The 18,622-nt window shown below is 36.0% G+C and overlaps 1 protein-coding gene across 5 annotated transcripts in view; it reads right to left on the bottom strand.

Annotated features, from left to right (window-relative positions):
* The window catches only part of DIAPH2 (diaphanous related formin 2), a 194,053-nt gene that overhangs the window by 61,755 nt on the left and 113,676 nt on the right, over window positions 1-18,622 (bottom strand). For all 5 annotated transcript variants that reach the window (XM_027880856.1, XM_027880855.1, XM_027880854.1 and 2 more), the window contains 2 exons: window positions 18,455-18,619; window positions 5,942-6,077 (listed from right to left, as the gene is read on the bottom strand). In XM_027880856.1, coding sequence (XP_027736657.1) covers window positions 5,942-6,077; window positions 18,455-18,619 — 301 coding nt within the window. The remainder of the gene's footprint in view (window positions 1-5,941; window positions 6,078-18,454; window positions 18,620-18,622) is intronic.

Genomic DNA, 18,622 nt, shown 5'->3' on the forward strand with positions numbered 1-18,622 from the left:
CTTATTCTTCACAGAGCAAACACCATCTTTCACCTGCTTCTGTAGCCATTTTCTGTTTCAAGAGTTCCCCTGAAACAGAGGAACCATTTCAACATGGAGATGAAGATAAAATATTTCCCTTGGCTGTCACTGCTGGCCCCTTATGAAATATGACCCTTAAGTTAGATTTAGAATCCTTTTTGTCAACATTACATTCCTTTATCAATTTCTGACAAATCTCATCTAAAAACCTCAAAAAGAGAACCCAACATTTCCAGTTCCTGATATTAAATGCAAAATAATGTTCTGATCTATTTATAACCCATATGATTAAAATGGGAATTGAAGTTGACAAAAAAATACACAGGTAAAGGATCATTCTTTTGTTAACCTGAGGAGCAACAAAAGCTACAGCTGAGCCACGACAAGTCTTGTCTTAATTTTTTAAAAACAATTGCTACAAAAAGTTCATGTTGAAAACGGAAATATGTTCAGTCACTCATAGCCTATGAGGCTTTAAGAAACATTCCTGCAGTGAAAGGAGCACCACTGACAGTTCACACTAGAAAACATGTGCTGATGCTCTGATAAGGGACTAACCTGAACCATGGATGATAAATATTCATAGAATCAGAGCTCTCTCATAGATTTTACATAAAGATGGGAACACTTAACTTCTTGTTTAATTCAGTAAGAATTCTTGAAATTGCTTCTGTGGGAGTGGCCAACTGATGATTTCAATATAATAGGAGTTTCTCTCCTCTAAACAATTGCACCAAATTATCCTAAAAATAGGACCTTCTTCAAAAGAATACTAGAGAAAAGATTCAGAATCACAACTTCCTGATGTAGATTGGAAGAATTAAAAATTTGGAGAGACCAATTCCAGTTTTTTTGTGGCCTCCATAGAACAAAGCTTCACCTCAGCATTTAGCATCTTCTCTTCTCTAAAAATGTAGGAAGAAATATCTTCTAGCAGAATTTCTCAGGACTGCTTTTTCAGTTTGCACTAGAAAGGAGATTAGAGGAAACTAGAACGTTAAAAATTCCCAATAAATACTGTTCTTAAATGAAATATAAGGACTGGGGTAGCACTAAGGATGGCAAAAGGTAACACTAAAAGAGTTGGGCTTTTTGAGTTACTTGAATGTCTTAGAACTACAGAAATTGCACTTCCCTTGAAGCCACAGAGCTCAGCCCATGCATCCAAAACATGATCCATCTCCTATATATTTGGTTTTCTCAGTGCAGATTCACAGCTCTAAAAGGCCCTGGCAACATGATCTTGTTTCTGGAGTGCTTTGCTGCCCTCTCGTTTTATTGTCTGTGCTCATTACCACAGGAATATCCACATATTTTGCTGGTGCACTTTTATTTTCTAGTATTTTTACATATGCACTTGCAAAACATCATCTACTCATTATAATAGATATACTAATTGTGAACTAATCTAAGTTAATAGGAAGTGTCAGTATTGCACAGCTATTTGGGCAAAAGTTTACAGAAACTTTACAGGATATTTTTCATAAATTTGTGCCTTTACTGAAAGAGTCCAGTCAAACATCATGTCAAGTAACACACACTTGTCCGCCTGACTGCTTCTCCAAAGGATTTCAAAATTAGGCTTCTATTGACACCTTGCACTACCCTGTTTTGCTTTAACTTTTAAGCACTTTTCAAAGTCTCATGTATGTCCTGTAGAAACTTTTAAACAAGACTTTTAATTCATAGGCAGCGCCAGAATTTTTAATTGCAATATATTCACTTAAAAAGGTCAGCTTTCAGTGTCTTTCCAGAAAGCGTGTTTTTGTGTTCGCCTCATATATTTGCATTTTATTCATTTGCTAAATTCATTTTGCATGCATAATAAATATCTCCAGGAAGCAGTCTTCCTCGGCAGTTTGCACTAGAGTGGTGTCTCATGACTCTTATTTACTTCTTAATTAAACAAGAAGAAGTTAGGACAGTATGACTGATAAGTGAACCTCTATCTCACATCAGTTTGCAAAAAACAAGGCAAATCCTTGCTTACGCACCAATTAAGCATATTGTTTATGATAACCTGATCTCAGGCTTATGTAAAGTTAATAGAAGGAAAAAAACCCCACACTTTGTTGTAATGGCAGGTTATTGAAAACAATTTTTGAAATGCACACACGTTTTCATTTTCAGAGAATATCAGGGTGGTCGAGGTCTGCTTTGGCACGAACGGGCTTGATTGAAACTCATCTGCATCGTCCCTGGGGTCTCATCCTGCACAGGCTGCTGCTCCTCACTAGGATGACTTGCACTACACTTAAAATAGGCTGCAACGTGGATTACTGAGGAACAAATGGGAAGAGATTGCCTCTATGTGGGAAGGGAAAGATTGTGCAGCTCAAAAGAAGAGAAAGAAAAACGACCACATGATATCTAAGGATAAGGTATGATCCCTGTAATCAAGTTCTACCCAAGTTTTTCTGTCAGCATTAGATTTCAGGAAATGTGCAGCATATTCAAACAGATCATTGACATCAATATGAAAAACAGTGACTTCCCAAAGGCATTGTAACATTTGCCTAATAATCTTTAAAATGTAAATAAGCCCCAAGTTTTACCACACCAGGTATCCCATGCAATCATCAGCCAATATGTAAATCCAAATGATCAAGGCTGAGACACTTGCAAACTAACATGTAACTCATAATAAAATTAATATGGATTTCTGTTTATGCTAAAGGACTTGGATGGAAGACAAACCAAGCAGAAAAGCACAGAATCTTTAGCCAAGTGTAGCAAAAGTAACCTCTGGAATTATATCCTGCACTTGAAGGAAACCCAGCAGAATTACTGCTCATACTAGAACATGCCAGTCTGAATAAAAGCATATGAATTCTTATATAAGGGCACTTAAAAAGGGAAAGTAGGAATATCCATCAACCACTAGCACAGAACTTCACTTCCATTATCTTCATCTCATTAGGAAAGAATGTTAATATGTCTTCAAAACAATTAATTCAATACTAATTGGGACTGAGGAAGCTCATTCTATCTTTTATCCGAATACTGGTAGTTAAAAGGTGATTTTAATTGCCATAGTAATCAGATATAATGAAGAGCAAAACTGTTTCTGATTAAATAACATTTGCATCAGAATTGCTGTTTGACACTTTTCAGCTCCCAGAAAGCTCTCCCCAGTTCTTCTTTCCTCTCTATGGTTCAGATATGCACAGGGAAGCAATGCTGCAACGATTTTGCAGATGTTAAATCAGACAGAAGTCATGAAGGACTTCTCCTCAGAATTCATCTCCCACAGCTGGAAAGAATAGTTCATGATTTCAACTGTGAAACTTAAGGAGTGTGGGTAAGGCAGTTAAATCTTTCTATGCCTCCAGTACTTCATCAGGAAACCTGGCACATGTAAATACCAGTCTGGGAAATATAACAAAGATGTATCAATAAAAGCAGACTGGAAACAGCACTAAATATTCCCAAGCCCTACAGCTACACCCGAGGAGGGGGAGCTGCACCCACAGTAGAAGAGAGTCCAACAGGTGCTAGCATGTCTTGCTCTGGTTTTGACTGCACCACAGCTCAAAGGGAGAGAGGATCAGGCACAACATAACAGGAAATTGTGGCAGCTCTGGGGTTACTTCATCAGTAAGTATTACTCAGAGCATTTCTTAATTCTGGCCACACTCAAGTTTTTGCAGTTACATCAAGAAACTGATACTAATTCTAACATTTAATTATAACTAATCTAATCTGGATTCTCCAGGGGCCTCAAAAAAAGTTGTCACTGAATGCCCAGGTAGTAAAAAAAAGGAAAAAAACTTGTTATAGAACTACACACTAAAAGGCTGGAAAATGTAGGAACCCTATTGCTCTGACCTCAAAGGCTGTAGCAATATGTTAAAATGTTGTTCTTGAAGTCACAGCTAGAGAAATAGCTGAAAGAGGGTTAGGTTAAAACACCCCTTTGGGTGAAAATCACCTTGTCAAAATGACAGCTTGAGAGGACATCTGCCTCCTTCCTCTAAGTCTTCTGTGTCACATTCACTTAGACAAATTTACAAACTATTTATATAAGCAGGAATGAGCACACAGAAATAGGTGCATTGAGAAAAACATTAGTTACTTGGCAAAAACAGTCAATTGAAAATCAGCGTCATAGAATCCAGTGGGGATGGACGTATCCCCCTCCTCCTACCACGGCATTGGAGTTGTAATATGTGAAATAGATAATTCAATATATTTAGAAATTAGAAAAAAAAACCCTAGAAGTATTAAACTAATTTATCATTCTGTGTCATAGGTTTAGAAACATCAGTTATTTAAATGGCAGTTTCAGTGTATTGGGCCTTGTACAGTTATTCATATATTTGCATTTTCAGTGAATGAGGCTATAATGCAAAATTAAACTTTGGTTTTATCTGTTGATAAGAAAAGTCTTTTATGGTGAAAAAATGCTGTCAGTGTACTGAGGCATCTATGCCACTGGCAGCTGTAGTCTGCTCCTCACCTGCTTAAAAAGTTAAGGTATGGAGACAGGTATGTTCTCATCTACTGAGCTGAGGCAATTTAACAAGCTGTAACTTCAAAGCGAGAGCTACAGCCCTTAAACACAGACCAGTTCGCTGACAACAAAATCTAAGTGGGCTTTTCACACTTTGTACAAGCTAATAAAACATTTTGGCTTATGTTGTCTTAAGTGGTAGTTTAAATAGCCTCTCTCATGTGTCTTCAAGCACACTGGCAGAGACAAGGGTGATGAGGGGATATTTAGGTGGTTCTTATCCCACTCACAGAAAAGGGCCTGTCCATATCACTAAGGACTCTTTTTTTTTTGGCAGGTGCGGTGACAGACATTAAAGATTAGTCAAATGTCCACAGAATGGCTTAGAACAATCTCATTAGAAATCCCCACGAGCTTGACTTCACATCATAAAGACAATGTACTTATGCCTGCATTTAAATTTCATATTTTATATACAGTTAAACTGAAATCGGACTAATCTTTATACGCTCTGATAATAAAGTTTGTAATGTATATAAAACAATGGAGTAATTCACTAAAATTTATCCCAAAGTATATTGCATGCAGTGTCACTTGCAGTTCAAACAAGGCCAAAAATAACAGGATTTGTGGTGCCATTGCACAAACCCTCCAAAAATCAAACAGCATTTTTCCATGAGTAGGGCCTGTTAAGTGGATAACAAAGAAGCGTTTTATAGCTGGGTCAGATTAGCAAACTCACAGAAGCTGAACAAAAAACTGCAAGTAATCTCTTATACAAATGCAAGTTTTACCACCTCTACTTAGATTCTACAGTCAGACAGGTGAAGAACAAAGCCTGTGTTTTACAACCTTCTGAAAATAGGCACAGCATCAACATCAAGCCCATTCCATTTCTTCTTTTTGACTTTCTCCTCTTGTAGGGTGGTCCCATGTGAAATACAATATTCTCACAGCTGACAAGTTTAAACACATTGCTTTTTATCATGCTGAAATGTCACTCTGTACTTAGACTCCAAGCTCAACCAGATTTTCCAGCTCCTAATAGGACTACTGGGAGAACATCCATTATAACACAGAGCCCCCAAGCCTAAAAAGAAAGACATTAGTTGCCACAATATCTTGATTATAGAGTTGTTTACAGAATGAAATGAACAACAAAGCAGTTAGATCCTCCTTCTTGGAAGTAAATCCATATGAAAAAAATCAATTAACTGCTACAAATGAAAAAAAGCCAATAACCCACAGCAAAACACCTTGAAAGGAACATGACATATAATAAGTCATAGATATGGAATTACAGCATCAAGTAGGCTGAAAAAAAAATGGAATTGTCAATTTTGAAAAAGTTCACTTTTTTTTTTAGTTTCCCAAACTTTCAGCAAGTATTTCTCACATTGATCAGATTTGTGACTGTTGACTTGGTTTTAACCTTAACAAATCTCTCTGTTAAGAAGGATTCCTTACCTTTGTTCATATCAATCAACTGCTGCTTCTTCTTCTGTCGCTCCAGCCTCTCTCGCTCAGCCTTCTCCTTCGCCAGTTTGGCTCTCTTCGTTTTCTCCTCCAATTCTCTTCTTTTGTTGTTTTCTTTTAATGCCTCCTGCATCAGATAAAATGAACATCAACGTGTATATACTGAGGAAAACAAAAATAACCTTGCTTGCACAGATACTGTATTTACATCCAACGAGGAGGGAACAAACAGGGACTGGCAACCCAATACTTCAAACATCTTCAGAAATCTTTGAGGTACCATATTATTTGTACACTTCAGCATTATTAATCAGAAAAATGAAAAATGAAATAGTTTTGTATTTATGGTGAATGAAAAACAGTCATGTTTTTCAGCACCAGCATGTCTGTATCTTTTTCCTATGAAGGCTGGGAGTCAAGCTTAAACCTGTATCCTGATGCTAGGAGGGATGAGTAGGGATTAAGCCAAGTTTTCACTGTAATGTACTTCAACTACAAGTAACTGAAAGTTGCCAGAATTGAAGTTACAATTCATCAAAAATGGTTGTTTAAATACCCAGTCTGGATCACTTAAATACATAAAACACACCCAAAGAAATGGAAAACAGTTGTATTTATATATTACAACCCTAAAGTCTCTGAGTTAACAGGTTAAACAAACTAGAAAATTAAGAACTACAAATGTATAATGTTGATTTAAAAGAATGTAGATAAAAAAAACAAAAACAAAAAACAAACAAACAAACAAAAACAACAACAACAAAAAAAACAAAGCAGAAAGCAACCAACTACTTCGCAGGATCTTGCCTGCATCTGATCTGGAAAACATCCTCGTTTTCCAAAGGAGGTCAAAGTTTGCTTTATTCCCTTTGCAATGTGATCATGCTCTAAAAACCAGAAAAAAACATATATGATCCCAAACACAAACAATGAAGACGATTTCCTTGTGGATATTTTTGTAAATATCCAAGACAATATATAACTTATTATTCCACAAATAAAGTTTACTTAAGTTTGGGGTAGGCACCATGTTTTAGTGTGCATATGCCATTTCAAGAGTTTACTAAGGTAATATCCTACATTTCGCTCCTTCTTTCACAGCTGACACTGATACCACAGTTTGCAGTGATGGTACTTGTAGCCCAACTTGAAAATTAGACCAAGAACTGCATTCACTGCACCATCAGAGAACCAACTGCACCAAGAAACTCCTTGTCTTTCAGAAAAAAGAAAAGAGAATTAAAGGACAAAATCAATGTTTTATCCCTTTTGATTTTGGACATTCTGTCTCTGCACATTCAATCACACTTGACAGAAATTTCATTTTACTGCAACTTCACAGGCTGTAATGGAAGTAAATGCCCACAATCTTATGAAAGAAAGCAAATATGAAATGTCATGGCTGCACTAGTAGCCCACTAGCCATTGACATAATATGATTAGATCATAGATTCTGTCACATTTTTTTAACAGGAAGACTACAGCAGGCTAAACTCAACAAGCTCTAAATTCATTGTATCTGGAAATTCACTCTGAGTCAGGCTGTACAAGTTCTGTCAAAATTCAGTCTGCAGTTCATAAAATACACTGGATATCAAGGATAATTAAAAAAATGTCATTCAAAATAAAGGTCTAATCTTCTTGAAGAATACTAAGATAACAACATACTGATAACTCTGTGTGAGAGTGCTTATCTTTATCCATTTACTCCCATCTACCACCTGGAATGTACTTATTTGCTATTACTCTTCACCAGGCACAGTTGGACTCTTGACCATTTCTTATTTCTTGTATCATTTACTTATGTACTGAAAGCTGGAAAAAAATAATTGGTAAAAAACATACTCCCACTGGTTTTCAAGTTATGTGCTGAAAGCAAAATAAAATCTATATTCATCTATATTTATGAATATACTTTATATCTGAATTAATATTGCTAACAGATTTTATCATAGCTTCTCAGAGTTGATTGAAGATGACTGCAAATAAGAGCAAAGAGAATTTTGACTCAGATGTACAGTGGTTTCTGCAGCATTTGCTCTGCCTGGATTGTACCACCAATCCTTTAATTTTCATTTTCTACAGTTTCACTGCAAAGGGTTATTTTTCTTTCTCATGTGGCTTCGAATACTTTATAATTAAGTATTTCCTCTTTCTTTAGACCTCCAGACTGTGGATAAGTCAAACAATATTTAATACAAATGGGACATGATTCTGCCTATGCCTTAAAACAGTGTTATTTGGGACCCATCAATCTGAAGCTAAGCATTAAGTAAAATTAAAAGAGATCTGGACATATTCTCATGTTTTCACCTGTTTTTCTTTTGGCATAGATTTTTACTCCTCTATACCTTCTCTCTCTCAAACTCCTGAGTTTCAGTGGATTTCTTTTAATACAGAACAGTGCTCTTTCAGATTATCAAATTATTTTTTCAGTGTCCAATGCCAGTGATATCCTTTTTGTGTAGGTTTGTAGGCTAAATTACCTCAAAAGATACAGATCAGTTTGAATACTGAAAAAAATAGCTCTGTAACCCACATTGCTTTTACAGGTGTGTGTGTGGGGGGAATCAGCAATTTTGTTACTGCAATGTAGCTCAACAGTGACAAAGTACTTACTACTGTTCATAGGTATTTATTACACAACTAGATTTATTCCCTAATTAAAGGATAAAACTAAACCAATCTAACAGTTACAAATCAGACAAATGTCACAGAGCAAGAAGCTATTCATGGGTAAGAATAAAAGCCTCACCAACAGCTTTGGAAAACATTTGAAAAGCATTCATCCAGATCCTGTCTTTTCAAAACATGTAAGTGTATGCAAAAAATAATTTTCAAGTGAATCTCAACAGACAGAAACACTTAAATGCATACAACCCCTTTTTTTGATGCGCTGTTCACAACCCTCTGTTTTTTATGCTGGAGCAGAAGGCCATGCAGTTTTGCTAATTCAACAGCAAATTAAAAGTTATAGAAAGTTTGATTGTGGAGTTTTGTTGTTACAATAAAAACAAAACCACATTACTGTCTCTCCTAGCAGAGAAGTAGATTCAGCAAGGAATATTATCTCTTTTTTAAATGAGTTAGTTGAAGAGGCACATAGTTTGATCTTCCCCCTTGTGTTTATTAGGATTCACTGAAGTACAGCTCTTGCACTCAGGACTGCCAGTTTACAGCTTGGCTTCCTTAAGAAGCAAATAAAAAATTAATGCATCTCTTGCATTCTGTACATATCTTAAGTTTTGACAGACAAACATATTCACACATCGACATGGTTGTAAATAGACTCTCAAAGGTAAATTATTAAAAACAAGAAGAAAGAAAACAAACTGTAGTGCACAAATCTCCCTGGATATTAAAGATGCAGTTGGCTGCAAAGCGGTCATGCACCAATAATGAAGGCTGCCTGTGATCCCTCAGGCCTTGCCTAAATTTGCCTTGCAACTGCAAAATATGTCAACTGAAGTTCCAGGAAAATAATCTTTTTTCAGTTGTAAGTCGTTAAAAACAACAAACTCAGATTAACTGGAAGTTAATCTACAGACATAAAGAGAGTCAAAATACAGCAGATTGTGCAATCAGTTTACATGTAAAAGAAAGATCTTTTGGTATTCCTTGGAGGATAACACATTTAAATACATTGCTATCCTTATGAAAATAATGGAAAAGAGATGTAATGAGCTGGTATTAAACGAGAGCAGAAAAATTGAATTTGCTGATGGGTGGCCGTGAAACGGTAAGTAGAAAAGATTACGTTTCGGACACTGCCCTGTGCTTTGTGCATCAGGGCCATCACATGTGACAGGGAATGTCTTTGACATGCCAGCACAGATTAAGGGCTTGGCAAGTGTAGCTCTGCTGTCTGCTCAGGTAGGGAGAAGGGGTTTGCTGCTGGCTCATCAGCTGGGTTGCAAAAACACTTCAAACTGTCTAGCGATGCAAGGTAGAAGAGGTTTGCAGTGTTTACTGATCCAAGTTTAAGGCTACCAAGGAAAATCTGTACTGTACGACTTAATTATTCAACTGTATGTGTTTGAATGATTGCTAAATAGCCCTCAAGTGGACAGATTTGGGACTGTTTTACCAGCTCCTTTCAATCAATATTTGGATAGCAGAATAAACACAAATGCCTAATTCAGGTTATTCCTGAAAGAGACACAGAGCTGAAAAACATACACTAACAAAACGGTGTCACTGTTCTTTATTAAAAAGAAAAAAAACAAAAACAAAAACAAACAAAAATAATTTAAAATCCCCAGCAAAATAAATGTTGGTTGTTTGGGTACAATCTGAACAGAGAAACCAAGGCCCAGAGCAGCTGAATTACCATTATGATCCAAAGCAATCTTTCTGGATCAAGGAGGAGACAAATCAATATTTTGGCACGTGAAGCCTTGCATCATCATGTGAGTCCTCTAGACTGTTTAACAAAAATTCACTTTAAGATAAATCTGTAAGAACCATTCATACAAAAGCCTAAATACAGCAGAAAAAGTCAATTATTCTTTTAAATAGCAGGACCTTGAAAATGATGTGTTATAAGGCTTCAAAATTTCTGGCTAGAAATTCTCAACAGATTTTAATAGAGGCTGTGAGAATTACACACAATGAAGTGTATAAATACAAAGTATTTAAATAACAAAATAAAACTGCCTGTGTTGGAAAGATATTGCAGGTTTCCTTAAAGTCAAGGCTGGTGTACTATTGGAAGGAAGCATTGTAGAGGTTGTGTGGCATTACATTCCAAAGAAATAACAAATGTGAGAAAACCCAGTACTGAAGGGATACACTTATACAGCTGCAATTTTTTTCTTGAGGTTTCTTATACTTCCACTTTGTGCTTCACATTGTGCTTTGACAGGATTATCCAATTCTATTAGCTTGCTTTGGATTTCCCTGAACGTGATAAGCAAGCAAATATGAACTTAAGGAAGTGAATGAGCTATAATTTACTACAACATCAGCAAGCTAATTGAAGCTGCAATAATGCAGTGATCAATCTGAAATCACAATTAAGACAAACATGGATTCCAATTATCAAATTATCTTAATAAGATATATGAACAAACAGAATGATGAGGTTAAGACTATACATGTGAAATGAAACTGTGGAGATTTTAGAGAGAAGTCAGATTCCTTCTAACACATGGCAGCTTTTCAGAAATGTGTGAGGTGCTGATGTTGGCATCTGTAGCCTGTAAATGTCTTCTCTGGAAGGGTCTCTTCCAGACTTAGAGCCATGCCAAAGAGAGTCAGAGCAAGTAAAAAAGTCATTGGTTTACAAGAGCTTTTCAACAGCTTAAGTATTACTACAGTCAAAATCCCAAACTATGCCATGTTTTCAGAGTGAAATGAGGATTCAAAATCCTCATTTAAGTATTATGGACTTCCAAGATAATGCCTGGAAATAATGACATTACTCAGTTGGATTTACTGCTATCAGCATTGAATATCAAACAAAAAATTCTGAAGAAAGGCTCTTAATCCTGTTCCTCTTCAAGATTAGGAAATTTAACTTTGTGATTTTCTCTAGACTATATTTTCCCATATTACTTTTGAAAATATTACTTAATCAATGGCATCTTGAAATATGATATCTAATGGTTTTACCCCATCACCGAAGAAAAAACACCAAAGAAAAAAATTATACACGTCAGAACAAAATCCCACGCTCATCTACATTGCCTGTTATTTCTACACTTGCCAATCCTAAAGGGCTTGCCAACGTGGTATACTTTGATTCAGTTTAATTTCTTTTATTATTGTTTATTTTTACATCTTGAAGAGAGCTTCCAAGAGAAATGTCATCCTTGTGTTTTACATCATAAACAGAGTAAGCGCTTATGTAGCAGCACTACCCCTCTGTAAACAAAGTTGAGTTACTGCTCCTACGTGAATTCTTTTGCTTCCTATTCCATCCCTTGTAAACTTTCATAGCCTACACCTAATTCCTGGTTTTTCAGTATAATGATTAAAAATAATTCTTCTCAGCACTAGCTGCATGTATACACTCAGATGATAATTTAGAGAGCTTACAAAAAGGTTTGTGTTTCATTTTTTTGGACAGATGGGAGGAAGGGCTTGCTATATACTGCCTGTTAATAAGGACAATGTTTCACTTTTGATATTACCTCTTGGGAAATTTCGCTGAAGAAAATACTTCTTGCTCATTATTCTTTATTTTTTCATAGCTTCCTGCTAGCTGGAAACTGCTATCTCTCAGACTGCATTAAAGGACTGTTACTTTTCAGGCAGAAGGGACAAACTGTATTCCCAGACAAATAACCAAGGAGAACAATGAATAAATAGAGCCTTTCTTTTAAAGCACTCCTGAATTACAAACTCAATTTATGAGTTTGAAAGCTGGGAATTTAGCCTGACTATGCATTGTATTTCATAGTAAATCAGATGTTTATTATGTATTTATTTATGTATTGTATATTCATTGATTTATATTTCTGTAGCCAATGACCTGCTGTATTCAAGGGACATTTCAAAAAAGCCACAGGAAAAAAAACAAAACACATTTCTGAGTCGTGCAGCTTGAAAATTACTTTGAAGCAAGTTACAAGCAAACAAATATTAGAAAGAAGAAAAGGTCTTACAGGTACATTTATACTCAAGACGCTGAATCCACTGTGGTGAAAGTTGTTTCTTATGAAGGCAACGTAACAGATGTTTTGTTTCCTGGCTGGTACAGGGCATCAATCTTACAAAATCTTGAAAGACCAGAGTAGTGGCCACCAATAAAAATTGTTCAGTTTACTGATCATTTAATATATCTTATCATTTTGGGGAGATTTCCACTTTCTAGCTCTTGTATTGCAGGGTTACTGTAAAATATCCTGGCCACACACTGCCCATCAATCAACAGTCAGTGCTGATACAAAAGGGCACTTTATTTCACTGGTCTTTTACCAAAAACCCATCTCTCATACTGCCACCTGATGAGTTACTCACATCTGCTAAAATATTTACTTACACTAGAAAACAACACTTTTGCTCCTAGTACATTCATAATGTAATTTAAAGATTTAATTCTGTAGTTGCACAAATGTGAGGGAAGCAGCCACCACTGATAAAGCTATCTACCAGATATAAAAAAATATCACTTCGCTGAACAAAAATGCCTTTTACTGCTTCCAAAACAACTTTAATTTTTAGACTCAAAATTCACCTTTAAGACTATCTGCAATAAAGGGAAGTCCACAGAGCAAACAAAATTTGAAATATTTAAAAAGCTGTACAAAAAGGAAGAACTTTTCCTATCTATTGCTGAAGTACATATTTCATACAACTTCCATGAAGCACACAATCTGATTAAAAGGATGCAATTGTAGGCATGACAGATTTGGTGGATGTTTTTCAATACTCTACCACCAACTGAAACAAACATTCAGAAAGTGACAGCTTAAAAATAATACAGGTCATTTGATATAAACTGTGAGACAGCAAGTTAAAGTAAGGAACCCAAACAGAAAAGAACAAACTGGCATTTTGCTTCAGGCAACTGATTAATCATTATTTGATAAGAGCCTGAAACAATATCAAGCCAAAATGTATCAGGTTGCATTTTTCCTCAACGACAATCCAAATTTGTGTTTACTTTCAATGGAATAAAGGACTAAATCAATAAAATCTAAAAAAAAAAAAATATTTCTTCTTCAGAATAGTCCTAAATATAAAAGAGACGATATTATCCAGTGGATTTACTATTTTAACTGCACCTTGTTTCTTGTCCTCCTTCAGGTTTGAATTTGACTCATGTTCCATTGGCAAAGGAGAGTCCTGCTGAAGTGTTTTACTCACTACCTGTGATAACCTCCTTGGATATGGTGAGGTTATAAAGACAGACTTCAGCTCAAAATCAGAGAAGCAAATGAAGAGAGAGGTGACACAAGCACCAGGAAAAATCTGTTTAAAAGCTCACTTCAAAGTTCTAAATATTCTACCTAATCTTAAGACAAATTTAAAAAAAAAAAAAAGGGATTGAGCAAAGATCAGAACAGCCATGAGGGACACAATGTCTGACTGCAAGAGGGGGAACATGATACACATTTTATTTCCTTGTCTCACTGACCCCCTGACTCTAATTACATTTCCTGTAAAAATGGTTAGAGAAGCCTGGGGATAAAATGGGAGCAGATATAGAATAATAAATAAATAAACTCTGTTTCTTCTCTCTGCATCTCTAGGTCAATTCCCTCAGCTCAGTGAACTGAAAGGGCTCACAAGGAGTGTCTGGTCACAGGATTGGTTGGGGGGGCTCTAAGTTTTTTTGGCAATTTGCAATTGTACAGAGGACAGTTTCCATGGTGAGACTGTGAACTCCCTACATAACACATTGTTCCTGCTCCTGACATATCAGAACAGCCCAAAAAATACTTATTCTCTCTCACACAAAGGTAGACAGGTGTTGATAAAAACTAAGTAAAAAAGACTGCACTTAATTTTGGCACTTGTTTTGAGACTTTGTACAGTTTTCAGAACAAAAAGAACAACAAAAAAATGCCCACAAAAGAATCAGTGTTTAGGGGTAATTGTCTATTGCTGGGAAAGCATAGAAAATGCTCCAACCCTAATCAATATGTCTCGTGAAGAAACTGAAAAAGGTCAGTTACTGTAACAGCCTACACTGCCTACTTAGAATTGCTTTTCCTCACATTGTTTAGGGATAAGAGAATAACAAATTATTTGTGTGGAAAATTTTATTGGAAAATAACTTGAAGAGAAACTACAGGACCCAAAGGACTATCACTGTATTGCTGTTACGTTTTGATTACAAGAATGAAGGATGAAAAACGACAGTGACTTCCAGAAAATGTTTTTCTCATAAACTCTATATCTTTTCATTCGGCTCAACAACTGCTGAATGCTTAAACTATGAGGGGGTGCATTTGCTAAAAACTGTTTTTGTCCAACTTGCAGAAGGCAAGCAATTAGAAAAGATGATGCATGCATCTACTTTTTCATTTCAAGTAATAAAATAAGCATCATTACCCATTAAATATGGCACTTCCTTCAACAATTTTCAAAAGTTTTTAACATGAATTTTTAAAAGACCAGGTGTTTTCTTACCATTAACTAGCTTGATGTGAGTTTTATAAGACCAAGACACATGAAGCTCCATATTTACTTTTATGTGTATCTGTACATATAAAAGCATAGAGAGAATTTTCTCTCTGACCTGGGGATTTGCCATTCAAAATATATTTGTAATTTAGATTCATCTTTAGAAACATTCATAAATATATTCCACCTTTGTTAAATACCCTAATTAAGTTGCATCACTATATATTTCTTAGTTGTAAATGGAACAAAGAAAAATTGACATTCCAATCAACATATTTAATCAGTATTCTTGCTTTTCCATAGCAGAATCATAGGTTAAGCAAAGGGAAACAGCTGTTGTACAAATGTAACAGAAGCCAAGTGAAGCTTTTCTGAAGGGCTATGTTGAATTTAAGTGCTCACAAAGGCCAATTATCTGCAACTATAAACACTGTGGTTTCAATTAAAATGCAATGTATATGCAAAGTGTTCATTATTCCCAACAAACCTTCAAGGAAAACATTCTTAAAGCACAAGCAACACCTGTCCTGCCATGTGGGAAGCTGAACAGGTGGGACAAGGGCCATCCTGGCTGAACAAGGCGTTGCTGACGGAGTTCTGACACAAGTCAGAAACACGGAGAAGTGGAAGGCCAGCTATACTATCCAGGAGGAAAACTGCCCAGGGAGGGAAGCAACTAAGTCAAAGCTCAGATGGAGATAAACTGTCAGTGAGAAAAGCAACAGGAAAGGCTTTTATAGCTAGGAGGACAGACAAAGGAGAATGAAGAAAAACCATCAGCCTGCAGTTGAATGGAGGACTGAACCCCCACACCAAAGAGGGGTTGAAATACTTGTGCCACCTCCATCGCAACCTTTGCCATCAGCGTCTCACAGGCATGTCAGGCATTGCAAGGCCTCTATTTCATCGAAGTTGTGGGACTCAAGAAACATATTCAATGCCTGGAAAAGGCAAATAAGGTGATCTTCAAAAAAAGTGAGAGAACCGTGTTGCACTACACACTGGTCAGCCATCACTTCTGTGCTCAGGAAGATCACAGAGCAATTCCTTCTGGAAGCCATTTCCAGGTACATAAAGTACAAGAAGGTGACTGGAAACAGCAACATTGGACATATTAACAGTAAATTGTGCATGACCAACCTGATGGGCTCCTCTAATGAGATGTCTGGCTCTGTGGATGAGGGACAAGCAATGGATACTGATTCCTTTGGCTTTAGCAAAGCCTGCAGTGCTGTCTCCCAGTCACAGAATCTGCACTCATGGAGATATTCACATCTCCCTTAGACAAATTACCTTATGTTTCTATGATTTCCCTTGTTGTCATAAAAGTCCACAACAGAAATGTGATCAACAAAACCGGAAGCAGCAACCTGAAGACCTTCTCAACTTCTAAATTAAAATGACTAGTGGCAGAAGAAACAAGCTTTTATCAACAATCAGGCACTAACAAGAATATAGGAGAATGATAAACAGGAAGAAATCAGTCATCAAGATTTCAAAAATATTTGATATCATACTTCAATCATTTACCCAAATACTAAAAGAAGTTAATGAGACCACTTAGAGAAAGAATGCAGGCATTACATCAGTCTAAACTGGACAAATTTAATAAACATGCATGCTCTAGGGAACGTTTGGAGATGCTGTATATCTTCAGTCTTATCTGATTGCTCCTGAATTCTTATCAATAGTTATTACTTTCTTACAGTAAATCCTAGAGATTAAAGCAGTTTCAGTATCTTTTTCCTTTCTTTCAGGGAAGCTTCTTGCAAACATCAAAATATTACAGAAAATCTTAATTCTTTTTAGTATTTTTTTTCCTTATAGGAAAAAAAAAACTGCTGTACTGTGAACTTCTAATGTTTGCCCTAGGCCTTACTCAAGCGTCTGGAAAACATTAAATCCCTCAACAACAATCTTTATGCCACTAAAGTCTACAAAGTTCTGCTCTAGTGGATAAAATAAGTCAAGAAATTCTCAAAAGACCTAATTACAATTACTACTACTACTAGATGTATCTGAACAAGTGAATTGACTGAGGCAGAATTGATGCTGTGGAAAAGAAAGTGTCTCCTCAAGCTACATAGGCCTTGGATTTCACTATTTTATATTGGAGAATTCCTATTTAAATTAGTATGCATCATACATATGGTCCAAGGTCATTTTCTTAGTGACAAACTTTGTTAAAAATAGGCTTAGAAGATTAAAGGATGGATAAAATGTTAAAGACTGGAGCATCAGATGGATGTAATTAACTATTTAGACCAACAGGTAGCATTAGAATAGTATCCTAGGAAATTATTTTGTCCACTTCCTAAAATTATAAAGTAATGCAAGAAATTAGCCTTACTTTTTAGGAAACTTAGAAAGACGATTTGGAGTATGTCTATTCTATCTAGAAAAACATTTGCCTACCAGAAAGAGACCTTACACTTCATTTGTTCTCTGCTAGAACATGTATCCAAATTTTAAAAAGAAAGAAAGACCATTAAAATTGAGTCAGTATGTAACTGAAATACAAGAGTTGGATTACTTTTTTAAAAAAGCTGAAAATATACAAAAGGTACTTGCTTCAAATCAAAGCTAGCAGAAGGATTCAGCTAGAGATGGTGGTTTAACTGCACTAAACCTTTCACAACAGCCTCTTCTGCTAATTATGTTTAAAAGGAGTTATTCCTCCATCACACAAACTCTTATGATTGCATGATAAATTCAGGCAGCTCCTGGCAACAGGCAGAGCAGTGAGCCCCAGCTGTATGGCAAACAGTGGTATTTCCAAGTCATGTTTGTATTCTCCAGAGACACAATGTGACATTCCAGGCATCTGTTTTCTCTGTACACTTCCTACGGTGCAGCTAATTATGGTTTCCAGAAAGCCACTAAGAAAGATGACATTAAACCCATTAAAAACTTCACTGTTTAAAATGAAATTCTCGAATTTCTTCATAAAAAGGACATACCCTGATCACTCTGGATGACTGGAAATGGTGGTACAAGCACCTAAGTCAACTTGTGTCAGCAATACACAGCTCATCTCCAAGATTTCAGTATGACCAAGGCATGAGCCAGATTCTAACACAATTATCAGTGTAGGAACTTCCATTCAAGTCTGGCTTTACCATGCTTTTCAGATCCTGTCTGTTTATTGTGTGTCAGCCAACAGGCAATTTAGTTAAGAAAGGAAAAATATTTTCTATCTATCCATATGTCTCAACCTTATTCACAGTTGAATTGTCAAGTTACAAATTGGAGGACAAGAGCTATCTGTGATCAAAATCTATATGATTCTGGAAACATTCACCCAATTTCCTGCCACAGGACAAAACATTAAGTTAACTATGGTGGAAAAAATAGACAAATAAGGAAAGAATTAAAACTGGGAAAAAAAAGATATCAGAAAATATATAATATTTTGAAGACAATACTCACCAAAAATAGAGTTCTGAAGTTGCTCAGATCACCAAAGAATTCTTCTATGCTTATTGCTTTGGGATCAAAGGTAAAGTATTCTCCCAAATTTTCATACAATTTAGTCATATTGTTGTGCATGTTGGACAATTTCTCATATTGCTCTCGAGCACTCTCAGCAAAGCTGTA

This window comes from Empidonax traillii, unplaced genomic scaffold, assembly GCF_003031625.1.
Source record: "Empidonax traillii isolate 1590-97213 ecotype Southwest subspecies unplaced genomic scaffold, ASM303162v1 scaffold76:size1281806, whole genome shotgun sequence".
NCBI lineage: Eukaryota > Metazoa > Chordata > Aves > Passeriformes > Tyrannidae > Empidonax > Empidonax traillii.